General features: G+C 35.1%; 1 protein-coding gene across 6 annotated transcripts in view; it reads right to left on the minus strand.

Moving 5' to 3' along the window:
• Positions 1-26,615, minus strand: part of SMARCAD1 (SNF2 related chromatin remodeling ATPase with DExD box 1) — an 80,432-nt gene that overhangs the window by 8,977 nt on the left and 44,840 nt on the right. For all 6 annotated transcript variants that reach the window (XM_086704571.1, XM_025921534.2, XM_086704569.1 and 3 more), the window contains 11 exons: positions 17,554-17,753; positions 11,780-11,870; positions 9,290-9,389; positions 8,272-8,331; positions 8,095-8,170; positions 6,516-6,651; positions 5,865-6,002; positions 4,062-4,157; positions 3,846-3,963; positions 3,405-3,526; positions 227-415 (listed from right to left, as the gene is read on the minus strand). In XM_086704571.1, the coding sequence (XP_086560697.1) occupies positions 227-415; positions 3,405-3,526; positions 3,846-3,963; positions 4,062-4,157; positions 5,865-6,002; positions 6,516-6,651; positions 8,095-8,170; positions 8,272-8,331; positions 9,290-9,389; positions 11,780-11,870; positions 17,554-17,753 (1,326 nt within the window). The remainder of the gene's footprint in view (positions 1-226; positions 416-3,404; positions 3,527-3,845; positions 3,964-4,061; positions 4,158-5,864; positions 6,003-6,515; positions 6,652-8,094; positions 8,171-8,271; positions 8,332-9,289; positions 9,390-11,779; positions 11,871-17,553; positions 17,754-26,615) is intronic.

A 26,615-nucleotide genomic window follows, 5' to 3' on the forward strand; every position in this document is an offset into this window, starting at 1 on the left:
ACTAGCTTCTTTTTTTTTTTTTTTTTTTCTGATACTCAACAGAGGAAAAGTAATCAGGAAAACATATCCCCAAATATATCCCCTAAATGGTCAAAGCATTAATTTCTAGAAAAATGTAGAACAGACACAGGCTACAACTTCAAGAAAGTCAAATCATGTCAGAATTATTTTTAAAAAGTTTATGTAATTGTAAAAATGTAAGAGGAATAGCATTCTTCTTTATTACCTTCTGTTTCAATTCAGACAAGATGCATCCTAAAACTCGGAATTTTCCAGAATCTAAAATCAAGTCCATGTCTAACTGGAAGCTATTAATATGTCGATACTGTTTACAAAGTACATGTAATTCAAAGTCTGTCATAACTTCCATATCTTCAAAGATCAAATCAGGGTTAGCCTCACAATGTGTAGGTTCCTCAAAACAAAACAGAATACACACTTAAAAATGAAGCTAATTTATAATATGATCAGAACACTTGAATAAAATTGTTCACATTGGGTAAAATAGCTAAATATCACATGTCACTGCAACCAATTTAGCAAAGGAAAATAATACTCATTTTCTAGGTACAATAAAAAAGGGAAAGCCCTTATTGCTTTAGAGATAACATACTGAAATATTCAGAAATGAAATAAAGTCTACAATTTGGTTCAATATAATCCTAAGGAGGGGTCTAGATGAAATGAGAGCAGTGTCATTCCACATAATAACTGTATAAGAAAATGGGTGAAGGTTATATGGGTAGAGGATTTAATTATACAATTCTCTCTACTCTTACATGTTTAAAATTTTCTTTTCTTTTTTTTTTTAATTTTTTTTTCAACGTTTATTTATTTTTGGGACAGAGAGAGACAGAGACAAAGAATCGGAAGCAGGCTCCAGGCTCTGAGCCATCAGCCCAGAGCCCGACGCGGGGCTCGAACTCACGGACCGCGAGATCGTGACCTGGCTGAAGTCGGACGCTTAACCAACTGCGCCACCCAGGCGCCCCTAAAATTTTCTATAATATATTTAAAATAATAGAAACACATTTAAAACAGGAAATAATGACTTTTAACACCAAGATCTATAAAGAAGAACTATGGGTGGGTGCTAAGGGAGAATGAGGCAAAAACAAAGATTAATTAAAACTATAAACAAGGGGCACCTGGGTGGCTCAGTTGGTTAAGCAACCGACTCTTGATTCTGGCCCAGGTCATGATCTCAGGGTTCATGGGATGAAGCCCCACATTGGGCTCTGTGCTGAGAGTCTGGAGCTACTTGGGATTCTCTCCTGCCCTCTCTCTCTGTCCCTACCCACCCACCCCCCACCCCATGCATTCTCTCTAAGTAAATATACATTAACAAAAAAAATAACCTACAGACAAAATATAATAAAGAAAAAAATGAAGAAAACAAATGAAGAAAACCAATGCACTATCTAGGACATAAAATCTGAGGGATCTTTTCGGTAAAAAAATAAATAAAGAAGTGCATTATGGAAGTCTCGATTAGGAGCTGGCAGATTTTCTAAAAAGGGCCAGACAGTAAATATCTTAGGTAGGCTCTGTAGGCAAAATGATTTGTTTTGCAACTACTCAACTTTGCACTTGTACAGGCATAATGTTGTTTCACTTTATGTGTTTCACTTTATGTGTTTCATAATGTATTTTTTTTAACAAACTGAAGGTTGTGGCAACCCTGTGTTGACCAAGTCTATTGATACCATTTTTCTAAGAATATTTGCTCACTTTGTCTCTCTTGTAAGTCTTCAGATATTTCAAATTTTTTCATTACTGTTATATCTGTTATGATGATCAGTGATTACGACTTGCTGAAAGCTCAGATGACAATAGCATTCTTTTAGCAATAAAATATTTTTTAATTAAGGTATGCACACTTTTTTAGACATTATGCTGTAGCACATTTAGCTGACAACAGTACAGTGTAAACGTAACTTTTATTTTGTTAATTTTTACAAAATTGGTTTTTAACGTTTTTATTTATTTTTGAGAGACACTGAGAGACAGAACATGAGTAGGGGAAGGGCGAATAGAGAGGGAGACAGAGAATCTAAAGCAGGCTGTAGGTTCTGTGCTGTCAGCACAGAGCCCATTGTGGGACTAGAACTCACCAATCGCAAGATCATGACCTGAGCCGAAGTCGGTCGCTTAACCGACTGAGCCACCCAACCATCCCTAAACATAACTTTTATATTCATGGGGAAACAAAAAAAATTCATCTGCCTTGCTTTATTGTGGTGGTCTGGAATCTAGCCTGCAATATCTCCAAGGTATTGAGGAAGTAGTCACAGACAAAACAACAGAAACTAAAAGACTTGGTTAAGCTTTATTTATAAAAATGGCCCTACGGCCACAGTTTGCTGACTTCTGATACATACTGTCAGTCCTCTTGGGTATTATAGAAGTTCTCCACACTATCTTTTTAAAAATTATTTTAATGTTTATTTATTTTTGAGAGAGAGACAGAGTGTGAGCAAGGCAAGGGCAGAGAGAGAGAGAGAGAGAGAGAGAGAGAGAGAGAGGGAGAGAGAGACACAGAATCCCAAGCAGGCTTCAGGCTCTGAGTTGTCAGCACAGAGCCCAATGCGGGGCTTGAACTCATGAACTGTGAGAGCATGACCTGAGCCAAAGTTGGATGCCTAACCAAATGAGCCACCCAGGTGCCCCATCTTGACCTTTGTCTTAAAAATAAAAATGCAGGGGCGCCTGGGTGGCTCAGTTGGTTGGGCGGCCGACTTCAGCTCAGGTCATGATCTCACGGCTTGTGAGTTCGAGCCCCGCGTCGGGCTCTGTGCTGACAGCTCGGAGCCTGGAGCCTGCTTCTGATTCTGTGTCTCCCTCTCTCTCTGCCCCTTCCCTGCTTGCTCTGTCTCTCTCTCTCAAAAATAATAAACAATAAAAAAAAAAAAATGCAGGATGCCTGGGTGGCTCAGCTGGTTAAGCATCCAACTTCGGCTCAGGTCATGATCTCATGGTTTTTGAGTTCAAGCCCTGCATTGGGCTCTCTGCTGTCAGTGCAGAACTTGCTTCGGATCCTCTGTCTCTCCCTCTCTCTGCCCCTTCCCTGTTCATGCTCCCTCTCTAAAATAAACATTAAAAAAAATTTAGGGCACCTGGGTGGCTCAGTTGTTAAGCATCTGACTTCAGCTCAGGTCATGATCTCATGGTTTTTGAGCTCATGCCCTGAATCGGGTAAGCCCCGCTTCTCTCTCTCCCCCTCAGTGTGCCTCATGTGATTCTCTCTCTCTGCCACTTGCTCACTTGCACTCTCTCTCTCAATAAATAAATAAAATACATAAAAATAAATATGCTTTTCTTAAGTATGGGGTCAATATGCTCGTTAGGTTTAATTTAACCTTATGTTGCTAAAGCTTAGTGCTAACATAATGTGAAATCCTTACCTTTAGCATAAGCTGAGACATTTCCTTGAGCTTTTCAGCTGTGTAATATTGGCGATGTAATAAAGGATGATTGGCCATTTTTCTCAACTGCATCATTACATTGCACATCTCTGTATTTTTTTCTGTGATCCAAAGAACATGCATTAAACAAAACCCCAAAACCAGGAAACCCACTTTAGATCCTGTTTCTCCCCTCTCTGCCCCTCCCTCACATATGCATGCTCTCATTCTGTTTCTCAAAAATAAACATTAAAAACAAAAAAACCCACAAAACCCAAGCTGATGTTTGCTGAAATATACCTCAATGCAAACAAAAAGTTTATTTCTTCAAATTCTAACTATTTTTTTAAAAATGAGCAAATCCCACCATAACATGACTAAACAAAATGTAGCCCCAGTACAGATTATTTTTCACATGAAATTGTGAAAGTCAGATGATACCCATATTATTGATAGATTTTTTTAATCTGTTGAAAAGACCCAAATACAGTTGCTCCTGTTTTTCTGACATTGCACACAATTCAATTCGATCTTTCTTGGGAGGTAGCTGCTTGAGAACCTGAGAAAGGAAAACAGTTTAAGCAGATCATTCAAATAAAGAAGAAAACAGATTTTTAAAAAGCAATCATAATAAAAAAATATGCCAATAAGAATTACCTCTTCTTTTACTCTTCTGAGAATAAATGGTTTTATAATTTGTTTTGCATGTGCTATTCTCTCTTTTTCATATATACTTTGCTCATCTGCTGATTTCTAAGTAAAAAAAGAACATATCCTTTTAGAAATTACTTATTTAAATGATCACAGTAACAACATTACATAACATGAAAATCATCCTCACTATCATCAGGAGTTATTTTCCACAGAAATGCACTTCATTCTAGATGGAATATCCACATGTCAACTCTGGGCTATAATCTACCTCTTCAAGCTCCACATGTATTTTGAGGTTTCATGTATTCTGCTAAGCTAACGAAACTGAACTGTTCTAGGATGGTGTTCAGAATCATTAAGTCATAACTAATGAGTCGTAACAAATTATACCAGGTCTCATGAAAAAGTGTGTGTGTGTGTGTGTGTGTGTGTGTGTGTGTGTGTGTGTGTGTGTGTTTAACAGGTTGGGAAAAAGAAGAGAAGAAGAAGAGAAAGAGAGATAGGTAGGAAACTTATGTTCTAGGTAGAAAGCTAGTGCCGGGGATGTAAACCATGTGGTCTAAAAGACAGGGATGGTTCCTAATCAAAACCTATTAATTTTGGAGAATTAAAGAAGTGGAATTTTGTTCTAAGAAGTGAAAAACTCCTTCATATTCTATAATCTGCTTGGCCATCAAGTGGGAGTGAATCCATTAGTGAAAGTTTAAAAGGCCATTAATTTGCAGTGGAAGACCACCATAGGAAATTCTTGGAAAATATGTGAGACTTGCGAGACAGTCAAAAATGTGTATAAACATTGCTGTACTAGAAAATTTAGGAGTCTCTGAAGATTATACTATACTTTTAAGTTTGTTTATTTATTTATTTTGAGAGAGAGAGAGAGAGAGTGAGTGAGCACAAGTGAGCAGGGGAGGGGCAGAGAGAGTGTATCCCAAGAAGGCTTCATACTGTCAGCACAGAGCCTGATGTGGGGCTTGAACCCACAAATACAAGATCAAGACCTGAGCCGAAACGAAGAGTCAGATGCCCAACTGAGCCACCCAGGCAAATCCTGTACTTTTTCTAAGCAACAGGGAGAAAATTAACCAGACTTTCTTTTAAATAGAATTTAAGTGTAACTTTTAGAAATTGTTACTTTTGAATTTTATTTCAAAATATATTTTCCAGGGGCGCCTGGGTGGCTCGGTCGGTTAAGCGTCTGACTTCGGCTCAGGTCATGATCTCACGGTCCGTGTGTTTGAGCCCCACGTGCTCTGTGCTGATGGCTCAGAGCCCGGAGCCTGTTTCAGATTCTGTGTCTCCCTCTCTCTCTGCCCCTCCCATGTTCATGCTTTGTCTCTCTCTGTCTCAAAAATAAATAAATGTTAAAAAAATTAAAAAAAAAAACAAAAAACAAAATATATTTTCCAGTATAGGAATTTTCTGGACATTCTACCTTTGTCCAGTTCTACAGTTTACCTATAAAGAAATGCTCCTAATTTACCTAATTTTAGTAAGGCAAATGCAATCACCAAATTTTCCACACAAATTATGTATCTGAGTTCTCCACTAAACTAAACCTGTCATTTCAGAGAATCAGGATATTAAAACCAAAACTCTTAGACATTAATTACAAAAGTTACCAACTTATTTCCCATTGTATTTTGGCTAACTTCCCAATTCACCCAAGTATAGGGATATCAACTACTTAAACTTAGTTGATAGCACAAATACACTATGAAAACAAGAAAAAAGACAAAATAGAAAAACGGCCCCCATAAAACACAAAGTGACATACTTGGGAGAAAATAATGAATTTATGCTTACTGTCTTAGAGGAAAACATTCTTCGTATTTCACTGGTGCTACTACTAAACATGTGTGGCATAACGAAATTCAATAGTGACATGAGTTCTAACAGATTATTCTGTACGGGTGTGCCCGTGAGCAGCAAACGGTTATTTGCCTGTGAATGAATGAAAGTAAAATTTAGGTTTTTTTTTTTTTTTTTTTTTAAAGCCAAATCCTTGTCTGCATTTCTCAGTGGGGGAGGAAAAAAATGTTAAGACCATTATTAATAATGTAACATTCTCTGATGAAAGACTAGTAACTGAGAAAAATTATCATCTATTGTGTTTTAAGGTTGAATGTGTAAAAATAATGGTTTCATTTGTAAGTAGGTAACTTATATCCTCATATCAATCACTTTTCCGAGGCAATGAAAGTAGATTATATTTGATATTCATAAAGTTTATCACATAGAACAGGGGTTTGCAAATTGAGGCTCATGAGCCAATAAATATGATTTTTATATTTTTAAAGGGTAGTTAAAAAGCAAAGAAGTGGCAGAAGCTTAATGGCCCACAAGGCATGAAATATTTATTATCTGGACCTTTACAAAACAAGTTTGTTGACCCCTGATATCAAATACTAAATACATTAAATTATAATTAGAATAATTCACAAAATCCTCTCTTACATTAATTGTCATAAGGTGCTGGTAGCGGATAGAGCCCATATTCTTCAGCATATGGCCCTCATCAAAAATAGCATAATTAAGTTTCAGCCTTCGAAACAGACTACGATCATCAGAACTGCTGATTGCGCAATTATACCTGTCACCAAAAAAAAAAAAAAAAAAAGTCTAAGGTTATACCTTTGAAAGCCTGGACCACAGTGAGATTTAGTGTTTTATAAAATTTTTATTCATGCAATTTTAATAACCAGTAGTTAAAAGATACCACTAGACATAGTTGATGTTCAAATAAATACTGATGCACTTGTATCCAATAATTACTTATATGTAACCAAACTATAGAAGCTGCCATATGTAGGTAAAGGAAAATTTAAATGTTACAATTAGACAACATCTACACACCTAGGAAGAAGCCAATTTGGGTATAATTTATATGTAATCTGCAATTTTTATACACTTTTTCTCATGAACTGTTATACATTCAGAACAAACAGGAAAAAAAAGGACATGAAATTAAAACATTTGTTAAGTACATAATACTATTGTATTAAAGTAGTAGAGTACATCCAAGAAAAAAGTTAATAGCAGCTACCAGTACTAGACTATATATGAAAATGAAGTCCATTTTATTTAGAAAAGATGAATTCTGGATGAATTCTTTTAATCATGGCCTCCTACAGAAGTCAGTAGAGAAAACAGTAACTACTGAGAGTTAACATGAAGATTGAAATAACCTATATTTAAAAATGCAATATGAGAGCAGTAACTTCTCTGCTAAATAATTTTTCCATGTTTATTTTTGAGAGAGAGACAGAGCATGAGTGAGGGAGGGGCAGAGAGACAGAGACACAGAATCCAAAGCAGGCTCCAGGCTCTGAGCTGTCAGCACAGAGCTGGATGTGGGGCTCGAGCCCACGTGCTGTGAGATAATGACCTGAGCAGAAGTCGGACGCTTAACTGACAGCCACCCAGGCACCCCTCTGCTAAATATTTACGCTAAAACAGCCAGTACACCAAGTCATGATTAACTTGGTAGAAGTTTCCACCCATACTTCTATAAATCAATTTTTTTCATTTAGAGAGTGAGATTTCACTGTATTTATTAATACAAAATTATTAATTGTTGGAGAACAAGAAGCTGGAGGCACCGTGAGAATGTCCTGAAGGAAAGGAATGGAACTGCTTTCAGTTCCTTGCTGCTCCGTGCTTTTCCTTCAGGACATTCTCACGGTACTTCTGGCTTCTTGTTCTCCAACAATCAATGATTAATAATTGACATAAGTTAGAAATATTACAAATCATTTGGTGGGATATCTTAAATTTTACTTTAAGTTTAACAGAAAGTCTTGTAAAACTACACTTTCAATCAAGTGGACAAAGCCTTTTTATAACCACTAACCATCATCTGTTATACTATTAAAAAACTGAAAAATGCCCGAATTCTCAACATAAGTCATTCCATTACTTTTGTTGCATAGTTCTTAGCATAAATTTTCCTTCATATTACTACTAAGATATTTTTAAAAATTTGAGGGTTACACAAAATCTTTCCTGCTCAAATATACTTTGTCTCCATACTTACGTGGTCACAATTACATTATATTCTTCGTATTTACTATGGATGTTATATCTAATCTGTTTACGTTCTTCTTGAGAGCCTACAATTTAAAAACACCACACACATATTGGTTACATTTACTGTACTTTACTGTACGTAAGGATTTTAAAATTTCTAATTAAAGCAAAATGACATTCTTACCATAGTAACAGAGCACCTTTAAAGTAGGGCACCATAAATTAACTTCTCTCAACCAGTTATCTATAAAGCAAAAGAGATATTATTTGTATCTGCTACAACAGGTTATGTGCTACAACAGGTTATATGCAGTGAAATAAATTCTATCCAGAAATTCTTTTGCAAAATAATGATAAAAAAAAAAAAAAAAGACCTTTCAGAATTTTTCTCCTGATGATTAAAATAATTTTGAAGAGGCATAAAATGAAAGGCAGATGGCCAACCATTATATTTATAGATCATTAATTTCCATTTTATTTTATTTTATTTTATTTTATTTTATTTTATTTTATTTTTTCAACGTTTATTTATTTTTAAGACAGAGAGAGACAGCATGAACGGGGGAGGGGCAGAGAGAGAGGGAGATACAGAATCGGAAGCAGGCTCCAGGCTCTGAGCCATCAGCCCAGAGCCTGACGCAGGGCTTGAACTCACGGACCGCGAGATCGTGACCTGGCTGAAGTCGGACGCTTAACCGACTGCGCCACCCAGGCGCCCCCATTAATTTCCATTTTAAAGACTCTTTTTTGGATTATGTTCATACGTATATTCTCTTACTCTAGTCAACATCCAATCAATTAAGAAAGAGTAACTCCAATGGGGATGAATTGTATATTTTCTGATTCTATAAATGTTTAATTATAAATTTAAAAGCACTTATTTCTCTTAAATTACTCATTAAAACAACTTTTTCATTAAAACAATTTTCTAGAAGTATTACAATAGTCAATGATCTTATTGATGGTCCCTGATCCATAATAATTCCATAATAATTCAAAAGGTGAATAACTGACTTGTATTGCAGTTATTTTAAAAGATGTCCAGTATAATCAAACACGCATACTCACACACATACAAAGGGAGAAAAAAAACATAAGGTGACCACATAATATTCACCTCTATAAACTAAGAAATCACAGATTTTCTTCTCCCTATACACAACCCTATACAGTCAAGTGTAGTTGTCCACAATATTACAAACCTATAGTTGATGCTGGAACAACGATCAAATGAGGACCTTTATTACCCTCCTGATAGAGGTATGCCAGGAATGCAATGGCTTGAATAGTTTTTCCCAGGCCCTAAAATTAAATGTTTAAAAGATAATATATGAAATTTAAAAACAGAAAATACTGGAAAACACAAAAGGAAAAATAATACTTCTGGTTTTATTTATTTTTGATTCCCCATAATGCAACCGTATGAGAGTTCTATATTCTTAGTTCTCAATGACTGATAAAACAGACCATAATGTCCAAATTACACTAAAACTCAGTTTAATGAGCAGGATGTATCCTGCTAGTTAAAATATGACACACATTAATATGGAAGAGCTTTGCAATGCATATAAAGGATATAATTTTGATAATTATTTATATAAAACAAGTATTTAATACATACTAAATAAAGAACAATGTTCCAATGACTAATCAGATCATATGCCTATCCTATCACCCACCAATTTCACTTCTAAGAGTATATTCAAGAAATATGAGGACATATATCCACAAAGACCTTGGGTAAGAATGTTGACAGTAGCCAAACACAGGAAATGACCTAAATGACCTTCAATAGGAAAATGGATACACAAGTTGCAACATATTTATACTATGGACTATCACATACCAATCAAAAACCAAACTACTGATACATATAAGAACACGGATGAATCTCTGTAACTTTATCATGCACCAAATGAACCAGAAATAAACAATATATACTGAATGGCGCTATTTATATAGAGTTCAAAATTAAAAAAAAAATAACCTATGTTTATAGACATCAGAATAGTGGTGGTCATAACTAAAAAGAAGCATGAGGGCATGTTCCTGGGACAATGGAAATGTTGATTTGGGAAGTGGTCACATGGGTGCACACATATGTAAAAAGTCACTAAGTTGAACATTTGTGTATTTTACTGCAAGTAAATTCTATATAAGCGAAGTGGGGTTTATTTTTAGGCTACTGAGCAAGTTTAGCTAAACACTGCCAGCTGTGATAAACTGAACTGCCCTCATTCCTGTTGAAGCCCTAATGCCCAATATGACTATATTTGGAAATAGGTTCTTTAAGGAGGTAATTAAGGTTAAGTGAGATCACAGGGATGGGGGCCCAATCCCCATTGTCAGAGAAAAATACACCAGGGATGTGTGAGCACAGAAAAAGACATGTGAGGACACATCAAGAAGGTGGCCATCTGCAAACAAAGGCTAGAGGCCTTAGGAGAAACCAAATCTGCCAACACCTTGATCTTAGACTTCTAGTCTCCACAGATGTGAGAAATAAATTTCTGTTTTTTAAGCCACCCACTCTTTGGTCTTTTATTATGGGAGCCCTAGCAAACCAGGCAAGACACTAATTTATAGATACTGTGTTTTACAGGTTACAAAAACAGTTTCACATATTATACCTCATTTGATGCCAAATATAATCTTAAAATACAGAAATTACTCATGTTTCATTAATATTGGCTGAGATTAGGCCATTCGGTAAGGATTAGCCTATGAAAAGCAAAGGTATGGGTTCCAAACCCAGATTTGATTCTCAAGTCCAGCTCACCACAACTGTAATGTTCTATATTCTATATCTAATTCTATAACTATTTGAAATCCTGCATATATATTGTTTTCTATCAGATAAAGAGCATCTTTGTTATAATAATATAATGTATGTGTGGGAATAGTCTTAAAGTACAAAAGATTACTAGAAGCTAACTACAGAATAAGGATCACTGTTAATTTTTATTTTGAAAATGTAATACACACTGTAATACATATGTATTTAATAAGCATTTTCTCCACTGAACAGGACTAATTTTTAATAAACTTTTTAACAGAAGAAGGACATTAAGGTTAAAGGTCAAGTTTCTATATGACAATACCTGAACTACTGGGTGTAATGAACTTCCTAAGCTCAGCTTCAAGCAAATGTGATGGGGGGGGGGGGGGGGTGCACAGAAACTCAGAGACAGCTAACAAAAAATGGCTGAAATGATGTTGCTGATAAATGTGTGGATTTATTTATAAGTCTCTATAAATTTTCAAAGTAGCTATAGAAAAGCACATAAAACAAAATCTTAGTATTATACATATGCATATTGTGTATGTACATACAAACACACACCTGCAGAAGAAAATAATCTCAAAAAGATATACACCAAAATAGTACTTATTTCAAGGCAGCAGGAGTATGAGGGATCTTGATTATTTTTGGAATTTTTACGTAACGTCTAATTTTTAAAACATATATATTAATTTGATAATCAGAAAGAAAGTAAAAGCCCATTTTCATTTTGAGGGGCAATGAGGAGGCCAGAGCTAAGAGAAGTGCTAGAAAATTAGAAGGGGTGACTGGAGTAATAAAATACTGACGTGAGAACAGTTAATTACAGGGGTCAAGGGAAAATTTTACTTTTTAAATGATATCAAGAAGGCCTTTCAATGATGAATCCTAGAAATAGAGTACTACTTACCATTTCATCTGCCAAAATGCCATTAAGTCCATGTTTATGTACCAATGCCAGCCAATTCAAACCAACCTTCTGATAGGGCTTGAGTGACAAACTGGTAAAGAGAGTTACAAAATATTACAGATTTATACTTCTATACCTTTATACTCTACTAGTTTTATGACATGAGGTTTTAGTTTACAATGCACACAAAAACTGAAATACCTATGTCTAATCTTACCTTTTAACTTACAAGCTATTTACACTTAGTTAAGAAAAAAGAGCCCTAAACACAATGCATTTTCTTCTATTTTCTCAACTTTTATTTTGTATTGACTTACTTTTTCCGGCTTTAAGAATTACAAAAAATATTTCCATGTTCAGTCATAATGTAATTGTGATAATTATAAGTTAATTCCATAAATGATCACAATATTAACCATGATAACATATTACTAACCTAATATATACTAGAAAATGGTATTGTATGGATTTGAATTATACCACATTAGGGAACTTCAAGTATTAGGACAACACAAGCTTAATTTGCCTCTTTGCCAGGTTGACTGAATAAACACTTTCTGAATGAGTGTCAGTCACCTCTAATGTCAGTGGTATGTATATCTGGAAGGCATATATATGTATTTGTTTTTGAACTGTATATGAATATAAATTTGAGAGACATCAATGAGCATCAAAAAGTAGAAAGTAGCAGGCAAGGGTCAAAAATCTCATTTAATTTGGAAACACATAATTTGGAAATAACTTGTTTGGAAGGTAATATTGGAAGGCTATTACCAATAAAAACACTATTTTTTTTCTTAAAGTTCAAGTAGTTAAAAACCAATAGCAATTATTACTAAATACCTACTACATACAGATACACAAATACCATTTTCAAGCACCACCTCATTTAATCTTTTAACATCCATTAAGACTGCCTTTTATCATCATTTGAAACTGATGAAAAACCTGATGCTAAGTAATCTGCCTGAGGCTGCATAGCTACAAAGTGTTATGGATGGCTAAGATTTTAACTAAGGAAGTCCATCTCACTCAAAAGTTTATTCTTATCCTCCCTAGGTCAGCACACAATACATATTAACATGAAAAGCTAGGATAAAGACATACCTCTCATTCTCCAGCTTTTATCCTCTCCCCTTAATTACCTATTACACACATCCTATCTGCACATAGGTAAGGAGTCTGAACAAAGCTATGGTATAATAAAATGGTTAAAGGGCCAAATTCTAAAATCAATAGACTTTAATTAGAATGGGGTAAAAGAGGTGGGGTAGAAAGATATACATCTTAAATTAGAAATATGTTTCGGGGCACCTGGGTGGCTCAGTCGGTTAAGCGTCCAACTTCGGCTCAGGTCATGATCTCACAGTTCATGAGTTTGAGCCCCATGTCGGGCTCTGTGCTGAAAGCTCTGAAGCTGACAGCTTCGGATTCTGTGCCTCTTTCTCTCTCTGCCCCTCCCTTCTCCCACTGGTCTCTCTCTCAAAAATAAACATTAAAAAAAAATTAAAAATAAATCTATGTTTCAACTGTGGGGCATGCAATCTATAAAACATTTCTCATTAAAAAAAATAAAAACATTGGTGGGGAAAAATTCAGCAATATTGCTGAAATCTTTACAGTTCATTTAAAAAAAAAAGTCTTTGTTTTCCTGGACATGTAATTTCAACTGCCACTACAAAAGTAATAATAAATAAAACATATTACCATAGATATTTTAATTTCCAGATCCAAATGAATTTTCTACAATGGTGAAAGTAAATGCTCATAGTGGAATATTTACTCTATTCCAGATACAAGGCTATGGGCATGACATGCATGATTACTTCATATAATCTAATCATAAAGCAGTAATATTATTATCCCCATTTTAGAGATGAGCTGATCTCTGGGACTCGGAGAAGAGAAGTAACTTGCCCAAGGTCATATAGCTATCCAAATGCACTGTACTGCAGTGGCAGAGACGGTATCCAATCTAGGTCGGATCCAGAGCTCAGCCCTTCAACAGCAGAACATGAAAAAGTTCTTTCCTCCTGACCCACCCGCTCTATGGTCAAAACTGAGTTCTTTATTATTTTTGAGCCGCTCTTGATGCCTTAGTCATCCCACACATGTAAGGTTCATACTTTATGAAAATGATGAAACTTCATAAGGTGGGCAAAGTACATCATTTATAAATGCATCAAAGCGCCAAGCATGCTATCCCAACATCGATCTATCACAAATAGCCAAGAAATATTGAGAAACTAGTGTAGCTGTTAAAATACTCTTCACTATACCTAAAACTTTAAAAAGTGATGAAGGAGTTTTGAGAAGCATCTACTATATAGAGTTTTTCAATCAAATAAAAATGGCTTCATCCATATCACAAAACAGCTCTGCTGGCTGTTTCTTATCAAGATACTAAATAGCTTTGTTATACTGAAATATTTGTTTTAAAAATACAATGTGTGTGCTTGTGTATGTGTACACACACATATGTATTTTTGTGTATACGCTCCTCTACTGGATTTATCTAAGCTTCCAATAACTTTTTATTGCTTAGTATCCCAACAGTGCTGCCCATCAACAGATCCTTTCTTCAGAAGGCAAAAAGATCAATGAAAATGCAATTTTGACAAAGATGCTTTAAATCCAATTTGTTATGACCAATTTTTAAAATAGGGCAGCTATATTCTTTCTCTAGCAGGATCTAATATTTAGATGCTGTACAATCACACCTTCTATTTATTTTGACATTCTATCGTTTTCTAAGAATTTTCATGACTGCATATAACCACCCCCCCCACCACCAGTTTATAGATAAAAATGTAATCTGCCCACGCCTTCTGAATTAGTTTAAGTGCTCTCTTCTCATCAGCAGACCATAAATATCTTTTGGTACCTCTCACTAAAGAAAAAAAAATTATTTTAAGATTTTCTGAGACCATGAAAGAAAATGAGGCAGCATATTATTTTGAAGTTACTTGTTTTGTTAGGAGGAAAAAAAAAATCCTTCCAGAGTCAGGATTTATTTTCAGAGTGAAAATTTAATTGGGTTTAAATCTCCTGTTGGGAGAAACTGGTATCAAAGTTTTGAGATAAGCTTGAAATGGAAATAATATGCTAAATGTGTGTTCAAAATGCAGAAATAGTCTAGAGAGACTTGTTGCAAGCAGTTGATATGAAATAAGATTAGGGATACTAGCTGACCAAAAGGTTTATATTCCCTAAGTGTGACACAGCTGATGACAATACCACAATATTAGTTTGCACTAACAGTAGTATCCAAACGGCTAAAATATTTACATCATAGCACTTGGAGTTACTCAAGTCACATCTGCAGTACTGATCTGCATCCACATCACTGTCAAATGGCTTCACAGCAACTGTTTAGAACATGATAGGAAACCATCCTATCAAATTGAGGACAAACAAAATCAGAGTAACTTGGTAGAGTTAGCCCAGAAAAGACAGGACACATATAATTAAATACATTTTATATTGAACATCTGAGAAATCTTTTCGGATAAAACAATTTAAAGCTAATATATTTTAGATCAACTGCTAAAGTTTGAGAGATGGCTACATTAACAGTAGGAATAAAAAGGGAAAAATACTGAGGTTTTTTTCTCTTTTCCCTCACTGTATTATATTTTAACTTTTGGTATCTTTAGTTTTGACATTTTAAAATAAAAATTATGAACGTAATAGTTTTGAGCTTTGAGATACACGCAAGAAATTTTATTTCCCTCTGCAAAGACTTTATTTTTAATAAGGATTTTGGTATGTCTATATGTCCTTTATCTCTAAAAGACAACTTTTTTCTGTTACAATTAATATAAATTTGTAATAATAAATGGTTAACATAATTTTGCTTCAACGTAAACTTTGCTACAAAGAATTGGTTCTGTTAAGAAAAGCAGGGTAGCTTAGTCATCAGGATGGTTTGACATTTTCCTCCAATGCTAACAACTCCTTTCCCAAGGCAAGAAAACTACTTTAATTGTCTCTGTGCTCAGCAGCAATGATGCCTGGCCAGTATACCAAGTAAAACTGCTTGTGCAACTCTTACCTTGGCTAAAAATAAAAACCAAGACAACAAATTTCACCCCCTAAAAGTGCATTTACATGAACTCTCAAGAAACTATCTACACAGGTATTAGAAGTTCTATTTCGGGCTAGAGCCAATGAGCAATTTTTAAAAAGAGCAATTTTTCTCATCTATTAAATATTTCATCAGAAAATTCCTCAGCATAAAGGAAGGACAGTGTATTACCTGATCATACTATTTACAAGTAACAGGACTTTGTGGATGTGGGTTTAAGAGAGAAATTTTTCAAGTGATGCAATAAAGCACTTGATTTTTTAAAATCCAAATTATGATAAAGTAGACTCAACTGGGTAAGTCTTGTAGAGTGAAGAACTCCCCATATCCAATGCTGTAGAACAAGAAGGAGCAGCTCCAACTACACTTTTAGGAGATGAATTTGCTGACATGGCCATAGTTCTTTCTATGCAACAGAGAAAAGAGCTTCTTTGTGGGAAGTGCATCACGTTTCCCTACACCATCCCATAGCACCCTAGAAGGGCACAGAAAAGATTGTAGCTTACTATTAAAGGCCAGTAACCATATCTTGACTTTTAATTAACCAATGATCAGCAAATATGCTTTGATCATTGACTAGAAAAAGACTAGAAGAAGTAAATAAAATCACCAAGGTAATTAATTTTAGTACCTAGTGCTAATCTTATTAAATACCTATCAGAAATATTCTGAACAAATGTAACTCATTTTTAACGTTACATATTACTGAATACTATGGATATACCATAATCCACTCTAACTATTCATACCATAATATATTCTATTCTCTGATTTTAGGAACTTGGATTGTTTCCATGTTTTTGCCACTATAAATATTATCACAGTAAACAATTTTATACATTTCTTTAAAAGGAAGTATCCTGAATAGTTCTGAGTCCCCAAACCACTTAAAAATAAACTTTTAAAGGAAGTTCAAAATAATCTTTCCATCCCAATATCCCAACACCATGCAAACTGGGGGCATCACAATTATAAAATGCCATTTTAATATGTACTGGTTGTTGTACAATTTTTTTACTGAAAATAATTTAGTATCTGCTTCTTTGTAAGAATTCTGAAAAGGCATTTTACTGACACTAGCAGTTTTGGGAAATATAGTTTTTATAATCTTTCCTTATATAATCTATTTAATAAGTGTCCTTTTCATTATTGATATGTTTCTACTCCAGAAACAGATTTAAAACTCTGGGCTTTTGAAAGCATTTAAAATATTAAATCAGATACAGTATATTTTAATAATTTCATTTTATTTATGATTAAAAAGAAACTGAGCTAAGACAAATTTTATCATTGATACAATTAAGCAGCTGATTTTCTTCTGAAGCACCAAACTGTGTAAAGGGGTAGTAGCTAAAACCACCTTTCCAGTTTTTGTGATTATATATGAAATCATCTGTCATCAGACAAGGAAAACATAGGTTATATAAGACCATAACAATTCCTCCCTCTAATCTGTAAAGATATAATGGAGTAAAATACCCTTGGCAGGGTCGGGGGAAAGGGGTATCAATAAAAAATAATTCTTGCATCACTTATGTGTCATTAAAGGAAACTCTGGGCTTCCCTTCTAACATTAGTTTTCATAAAACTTCCACATGTAAGTTCCCTAGGCACAATACAGAAATAAGCTCTGAATTTTCATACAGCTGAGATAAAATAAGAAATAGGTATTTATAACAAATATTACCTCTGGTTTAGAATGGAGGGTTGTTCTATGTTCCATCCACCTCCATTTCCAGTGAGCATGGTAACTTGTTTTGTCAACTTATTTGAAATGTCTTCACATTTGTTCATAAGCCTTATAACTACATCCCTTTCTTGGATCAGTGTTTTACAATGCCATATCAAATCTTCTGATAAGCCATTAGTTTTGGACATCTTTGTGAACTATGGCATAAAAAGAAAAATAATTTAACAGTTCAGATCTAGTAAATAGAAATCCAGTATCAATTTCTTTCTTTATGAGGAAAAGACAATTTGTTCATTGAATATTTTACTAATGACCTTAATCAAGTGCTAAGAGAACCTGTTTCTTTCTTCATGTCTATATTTGAATTTCCATGTTTCTTTGATAAATCCTACTGTCACCTCCAACTCACCATGCTGAAATAAGACATATCTTTCTCCCCCAAAATGCACAATCTCAAGCTAGTTATTACTTTGAACCTAGTGGATGTTCTCTTATAGAAGAAACTCTAAAGTGATGTTTAACATCTCCTATCAAATTTTGTTTTCAAAATCTCAGATTCGCCTTCATTACCAAAAGTAATAGTATTGTATAACTGCATACCTGATATCTTGCCCCATTTTCATCACTTTCCCTGCCTATGACATATTACTATATGATTAATCTTCCTAAAATATACTTTTCCCTATCTATCATCAAAGTACCACCCCTCGAGCTTTCAAAACTCCAACTATTATTTGTCACTTAAATTTTGTTCCTAAACTGAGACTATTGCTTGGAAAAATATCGCATGAATCAAAAGTTAACCATGACCAATCAGTAATTTGGTAAAACTTTTTTAAAAAGTCAATTTCAATACACATATGCTTGTATAAATGGCTTTCTGTGAAAGCTCAAAGAATTTCTTTCAAAAATATATTTGCATTTTTTTCTAAAGAAGACACTGAATACTTCATCATGTAAAAGCTGTAAAAGAATTAGAATTTTTCTATGTAGATAGTTGAAAAGAATATCCTGAAGAACATTATAAAAAAATATTTTTAGTGAAGAATAACAGAAAGCCCACAGCTGTCTACAAAGCTAACAACCTGGCTGGACAAAAAGAAATGTCCCACAATCCAGAAATGAATAAAGGAAACTAGAGTAAAACTACATGTTAAAACTACACATGATTTTGATTCATGTCATCTTATTTACTCAGCATATTCCTATTTACAATAAGAATCACATGAACAACTCTAAATAATTCCTGTGATCACAGTATATTTAAGTTTACAGAAAAGCTAAAATAATAGAAATACAAGATATACTATGATAATTTAATTAAAATGTGTTTATAATATGCACTTCTCACATCTAACATAGAAAAAGTTGGAAAGAAAATTTCCAATCTATTCTGAAGCCATGTTATTATTGTACTGCAGGATTAAAAAACACAACAACTTAGCACTTCACAAAATGGCACTGTGAAATACAAAGTTATTTGCATACTACTTTACATTTTCACATGGACAATATTAATAATCACAATATGATCTCCCATTTTGTGCTTTCCAAGGAAAGGATTTACACATAAACAGCAGGGTATATTAGAATAAGTGCCATGAAGATTTTAAGGAGGTTCTAATAGAATTTCTAATTAAGGGGCACCTGGGTGGCTCAGTGGGTTAAGCATCTTAATTTCGGCTCAGGTCATGATCTTACGGTTGGGTGCGTTCGGTTGGGTGCATTCGGTGAGTTCGGGCCCCACATCCGGCTCTGTGCTGACAGCCTGGAGCCTGGAGCCTGCTTCGGATTCTGTGTCTCCCTCTCTCTCTGCCCCTCCCCCACTCACACTCTGTCTCTCTCAAAAATAAATAAAACATTAAAAAAATTTTTAAAAAAAGAACTTTTAATTAAAATATATTTTATTGGGGCACCAGGGTGGTTCAGTAGGTTGAGCCATGGACTCTTGGTTTAGCTCAGGTCATGCTCTCACGTTGGTGGGATGGAGCCCCAGCACTGAGCCCCAACATGGAGCCTGCTGAGATTCTCACTCTGCCCCTCCCCTCTGCTTGTGCGAGTATATGTACTCTCTCTCAAAAAAAGCAAAACAACAAAAAAGGAATATATTTTTATTTTTTAAAGTTTATTTATTTGGAGAGAGAGAGAAAGCATGTGCACACCAAGAGGGAGGGGGCAGAGAAAGAGGGAGAGGGAGAATCCCAAAGCAGGCTCTAAGCTCAGCGTGGAGCCTGATGCAGGCCGATCCTGCCACTGTCAGATCATGATCTTAGCCAAACCAAGTGTCTGTCACTCACCTGATTAAGCCACCCAGGTGCCCCAATTAAATATATTTTTAAAGGAACCCCAAAACTATAGGCCTAAAACCAATCTCATGTCTTTTGTGGGTGTGTGTGAGTGTATATGTTTATGATGTGTAGGTCTGTGAGAGAACAAGAATAACCAGGAAATAAAGAACATATATTGTGTGCCTTGTATGGTCTAGAAACTACTAGATGTCTTTTATTCACTAACTCATTAAATCCTCACAATAACTCCAGATCAATCCACCAATTCTGGATGAATAAACCAAGGTACAATTTCCAAGGTCACACAGTACAATAAGATTCCAAAGTCCATACTGTTTTCTTTTCACTACAATTAGTACCTCCCAAATTTAAAAAAAAAAAAAAAAAAAAAGACCTTTTAAAAGTTTAAAAAAACAGGGGCGCCTGGGTGGCGCAGTCAGTTAAGCGTCCGACTTCAGCCAGGTCACGATCTCGCGGTCCGTGAGTTCGAGCCCCGCGTCAGGCTCTGGGCTGATGGCTCGGAGCCTGGAGCCTGTTTCCGATTCTGTGTCTCCCTCTCTCTCTGCCCCTCCCCCGTTCATGCTCTGTCTCTCTCTGTCCCAAAAATAAATAAACGTTGAAAAAAAAAAATTTTTAAAAGTTTAAAAAAACAAAACATTTTTTTTGTAAACAACTACCATTTACTGCTCTCTAATTTTTTGGCAAATATTAGCTTAGCTGGTGAAGGTACCTGGCATGTAGACACAGTCCCTATCTTCATGTGGTTTATAGTCATTGGGAAAGATATGCAACCAATAATTTTAAGTGTAATAACTGGTATTATGAGGGAAAGTACAAAACTCCATGGGCACTTTTCTCATAGAGACTAATATAATCTAGGACCTAGAAAATTCTTCCAGAGTAATAAGGCCAGAAATAAGAAAGAACTACATTGGCCCAAAGAAGATCAATTCAATTACGTCAGAATCTAGAGAAGAAATAAACTAACATTACAAAAAAGAAACAGCCATATATACACTGTATCTGGTTAAACTATACCAGGGAAGCAGAAGGAGAAAAATCCAGACTGGGAAACTGTAGAAAAAATGATCCAGTTCCTTCACCAAAGATATTATAGGAAAAGAAAGAAAGATAGATGAGTGGGGGACCTACAGATTAAAAGAGAATTAAAAGACTGATATCAATGGGGTCCTGAGTGGCTCAGTCAGTCAGCACAGAGCCCACTTTGGACCCTTGGTCCCCTTCTCTCTGCTTGTGCTTTCCCAAAAATAAATATTTAAAAAAAAAAAAAAAAGACTGATATCAAACAATCTCAGCAGGTAGACCTTATTTAATGGATTCTAATTCAAAATTACTTAACAAAAAAACTTACACCATTTATGAGAAACAAAATTTGAACACTGAATGCAGATATTTTCTTTTTGGATATTTCCTAACATTAAGGAATTATTGATGATTTTTATTAGATGTGACAATGTAGTTAGTTTTGTTTAGGGAAAATATCTTTTTTGAGATATATATTTAGATTTTTATGGATAAAATGAATTCTGAGATTTGCTTCAAAATAATATGAGATGGAAGAAAGTGGATGAGGATATAGAGGAAACAAGATCAGATATCAGCCAGGAACTGAAGCTGCTGCTGAGGACATGGGGCTTTGCTACCTTATTCTAATTTTTTATGTTTGAAATTCTTGTAGAGGAAATTGAGGAGAGTGCAAAAGGTAACTCTTACTTCAAGCTGCATCAGTTTGATTGGTTACTGAGATTTTTAAATTTTTTTTTTTTTCAACTTTTATTTATTTTTGGGACAGAGAGAGACAGAGCATGAACGGGGGAGGGGCAGAGAGAGAGGGAGACACAGAATCGGAAACAGGCTCCAGGCTCTGAGCCATCAGCCCAGAGCCTGACGCGGGGCGTGAACCCATGGACCGCGAGATCGTGACCTGGCTGAAGTCGGACGCTTAACCGACTGCGCCACCCAGGCGCCCCGGTTACTGAGATTTTTAAATGAGCTTGACATTTTGGTTACTTTTGAAGTCAAAATTTCAAAATTTACCTCCCTTGGGACTTCCTACTGTCCCTACCTCTCCTCCCATTTAAGCCAACCAACATCGGAGATGGTCCAAATTATTGTTGCCAGTTTAGAATTTAAATCTATCCAGTAATGTACGTTGTCCATGAATGTAAAACATCAGATTTTCAAGGAAAAGGTTTCACTGAAAGATGAAATTGTCAGGATTTGGTTCAGTTATGAGTAACAGTAAATCCAAAACACTAAGCGTTTAAATACAACAAGTTTATTTCTCTCTCATGTAAACGAAGACCTGTGGAAACACTTCAGATCCGATATGATGGTTCCCAAGTCAAGGATTTTTCTACTTTGTTGCTTCATATCCTCAATAAGTGGGGTTCCTACTATCATACTGACATCTCAGTCAACAGGAAGAAGGGATCCTATAAGGGCACTTTCCAAAAGTCATAATATACTTCTGCTTACATCCCATTGGACAGACCTTTGTCAAATTACCACAAAGGGAGGCTGAAAAAAATGTCATCTTAATATATTGTGGGTACTGTAACCAGCCATAAATCTGTTTAAAAGCCTCGAGGCAGCTTAAAGTACAGAAAGAAAAACTGTTCTTGATCCAAAAACGTTGCATTTGATATGGCTATAACTGATATGGAGGATAAGCAGAAAACAACAGTTTCTTAGCATTTCACTAGAAATACATACAACACTTCCAGAGCAAAATATTGTGGATCTCTACAGCTAACATTTTCTAAGAACCAGAATTCAGTTGAATGGGCATTTATTTAACCCTTAGACTTCCCAAAGGTCAGTACCATAATTACACCCAACTTACAAATGAAGAAATGTAGAATAAGAACTTGCTATAGGTCAGATAAATATTAGAAATGTCACAACTGGGACTCAAAATCAGGCGATCTAGCACCACTATATTATTCCCCCACCTATTACCTCCTAGTATGTACTCACAAAACCAAGAGAATAAAGAGGCATGCATGAGATTCAGGAAGAAGAGATCCAACACACGAGACAACAAGGACTCCTCTGGATGTCAGGGAAATAACATACCAAGGTCACAGGTGAATAGCGGGCCTATAATCCAACCAGTCTAAACCAGAGCAGGTCTTAAGATTCCAGATGAGACTTTTTTTATAGGAAGATGAAATACAAATGGAATACCTGAAGTGTCTAAAACTGAGGGGAAATTTAGACAGCTGGGAAAGTTTGAAATAATAAATATAGAGAAAACTGGACAAAGTAAAACCAAGACCACTATTACCTAGAGAAAACAAAATGCTAAGCAAGGAAAAAAAAGTAATCATGTAATATACTACATGGCTAAGAAAGGCATTTACAAAGTCATAATGTAGATACTAAAAAATGATCTTCAAAATTATATTAACTTAAATAAATCTCAATACGTAATTCCATAATATCTTTATTAATGGTGTGTGTGTGTGTGTGTGTGTGTGTGAGACAGAGAGAGAGAGAGACAGAGAGAGACAGAGAGAGAGATGGAGAGATGAAGAGAAAGTGAGAGATGGAGAGATGAAGAGAAAGAGAGAGAGAGATGAGCTGGCACTTAGGGAAATGTATAAGAACACTCTACTGTTAAATTACTGTTTCCTGAAGACAAAAGGCATGTTAATAATCCTATAAAATACTTCACCAAAATACCTCACCACAAAAGGCTTTAAGAAATGCAGAGACTCTGTAAATGCAGGATCTACTAGTAAATCTACAGTTATTGATGAGCATAGAAAATATGGTCCTATTTACATAATATGAAATATACAAATGGGTGCACAAATAAGGTGCTCAACAAAGCCTTAAGTGGTGGGCATCTTTGGTAGAATTTTGGCTAACCTGACCTTCTTTGTTCTTGCAGGTATTGTTTTAGACAAAGAAAAATTATTCCTCCAAAAAATATGATAAAGCTATTTTTTTCAGGTGGAAGAAAGGGGGGAAAAGCAATTCCTACTTGCTGGATAATTATGTGGAAAAAAAAAAAAAAAAGAACCTCAATATGGCCCTGATTACCACCTCTTTGATTAAAAGACTCAAGTATCACTTCGGGGACTTTTTTCTTTTAAAAAGCCACATACTGAAGTACCTCTCTCCTGCCACAGTGTGTCACTCTTACAATACAAGTATCTTTTAATTTCTACAAGAAGGGAGGGATTGTTTAAGGCCAGATTTAACTCCCTACCTAAGAAGTAACATTTTTGAGGACAGAGTCCTAATCTTATTCACTGCTATAAATACCTGGCAGCAGCTGACAAAGTACTCAAAATGCATTTATAATACATTTTATAAATGTTTGTCAAACTTATGCAAATAAAAATAAAGCCGGAATACAGTCATCCTAAACATAATTTATTGAAAATGACCCTATAAGGAAGGAAGGAACAGGCATTACCATGCTTTAAGTGACAAACTTAAGCAGACATTTTATAATAACCACTGGGAAAACAAAGCAGAAAAGAAAACCTGTGGTCCAAGTTACCAGCAGTTGAGAACAGTACAATGAGCATGAAGTGTTTTGGCATGAACTAAAACCTGGGTTGCATGGTTAGCGATCAAGGAAAACTGCATCTACACTGACCTAAATGTTAAGGAAGAACAGATGCATATATGAAGTTTTAAGGTGAGTTATTCATGAATGAGTTACTCAGGTATCTTCCTTTGGTCAGCACACATTACTATTCAGATTAAGGTATAAAAGATGCAACATAATAAGATTATCACAGACAACAGTCCCCACTATACTCTGCACAAGACTAGACACAAACTCAGTAAGTGGTTGGTGAACTGATGCCATCAAATGTGTGAAACATGACAATTAAAATACCAATTTTACCACATTAACAGCATGTTTTAAACTGACATTGGCTTGCTGTATTTCCAAAGTCTATTCTTACAATAAACACATCCTTTACTAAAGCAGAAAAACAGAAAACTTTCGAAGAAACCTGGCAAACAATAAATTCTGGTTCAAAGAAAACAGGCATAAAGCTGCGAACATAAACACCCTTGTAAACAGTGCACTTATTTTGTTAAACAAATTCTCATGTAAAAATAAGGGTGACTAGAATATCTTACATTTAATGTTTAAAAAGTGTAATTCTGACAAGAAAGTCATAATGATGTACTTTCCACATTTTGTTTTAAAAGGCACTGCTAGGGGCGCCTGGGTGGCGCAGTCGGTTAAGCGTCCGACTTCAGCCAGGTCACGATCTCGCGGTCCGTGAGTTCGAGCCCCGCGTCGGGCTCTGGGCTGATGGCTCAGAGCCTGGAGCCTGTTTCCGATTCTGTGTCTCCCTCTCTCTCTGCCCCTCCCCCGTTCATGCTCTGTCTCTCTCTGTCCCCAAAATAAATAAACGTTGAAAAAAAAAAAATTAAAAAAAAAAAAAAAAAAAAAGGCACTGCTAACCTAATTTTCACAAATTGTTTTTCTAATAAGGCAATGAAACGGTAATGATTACATTTAATCTACCAATGTTGTAGACTTGTTTTAACAAAAATGATAATTAAAACACATGTGTACTTGATTTGTTGGCTCAGTTTGCCTTTTTAAGTGAAATACTAATGACTCTTAAAACTTCTCACAAATTCCCCAATCCTTAAGACTAAATAGCTTCAACAATAATGTTAAGAATTCACATGCTATAAAGTAGTAAATCATATATACAACTTTTTAGTACCGTGTACGTAATATTAACTTTATCTTTGATGATTTTAAGATACAAAATTGCTCCCTAAATCAGTCACATTCAAAATTCTAAAATGACTGAAAGTAGAAGCTTAAAAGTTCCACGCAAATTAAAATTCAAAGCTCATATACATGGATGTGCCAATGTTAACTGTTCATTTCCAAAAACTCTTCATTTGCCTACGTTTTTCAGGACAGCAAAGTCCTGTTTTTGCTGAAATAGCAGGTTTACTTTGTAACTGTTACATAAAATAACCAACATTTAGCTAAATGGCTAGCAACTAAATACCGTCTTTGCATTCAATTTCTAGAGAGGAGGCAAGATGCAACAGGGGGTTTAAAAAGGTAATGCATAATCTACAAAAAATTCATGTTGAGACTAATTTAAACTATGCCGATTAATTAGTGGGGGAAATATGCTTTCTACATGTTAACTTGAATATTTCTGAAAGCATCTGGCACATATAAGTCCGGTATAATTTACTTTAACTGTAAGATATTTGGGCAAGTAGTTACAGTTACTAAATACACTGGTTGCAGATAATTGCATTCCTTATGAAATAAATTAGAATCCCAACAAGCCCAAGCAGCTGACTCTGCAATAACACAGGAGACCATTAAAGATTAAAAGAAAGAAGAAAAGGAAGAAAAGAAGAACAAGAAAGCCCTTCAGCAAATACTTCAACAAATAATCACTCAGGCAAAGCCGAACAAGTTTTGAAAGGGCCTGCTTTGACAGATGTTCTCTGGAAAAGCAAAGGCTGCAGGCAAAACGAGTGGCTTTATTTATTTTATTTTTTTAAGCTACGAAATACTAGCAATATTGTTTCTTTATTTTTCAAATATCTTAACTTTTTAAAAAATGCTTTCTAGAACCACTGTTCAGGGACCCTCCCACACTGCCACTTTTAAAGACACTAAGGGAACTTAGCTCTTACAGATTTGTCACAAGTATAAAATTAATCACAAAAGCAACTTTCCCCCCAAAGATAGAGCACGAAACTTCCTTAAAACTTATAAAGCTTCAA

This window comes from Puma concolor, chromosome B1 (genome assembly GCF_028749965.1).
Source record: "Puma concolor isolate L17-30 chromosome B1, mPumCon1.1.hap2, whole genome shotgun sequence".
NCBI classification, from domain to species: domain Eukaryota; kingdom Metazoa; phylum Chordata; class Mammalia; order Carnivora; family Felidae; genus Puma; species Puma concolor.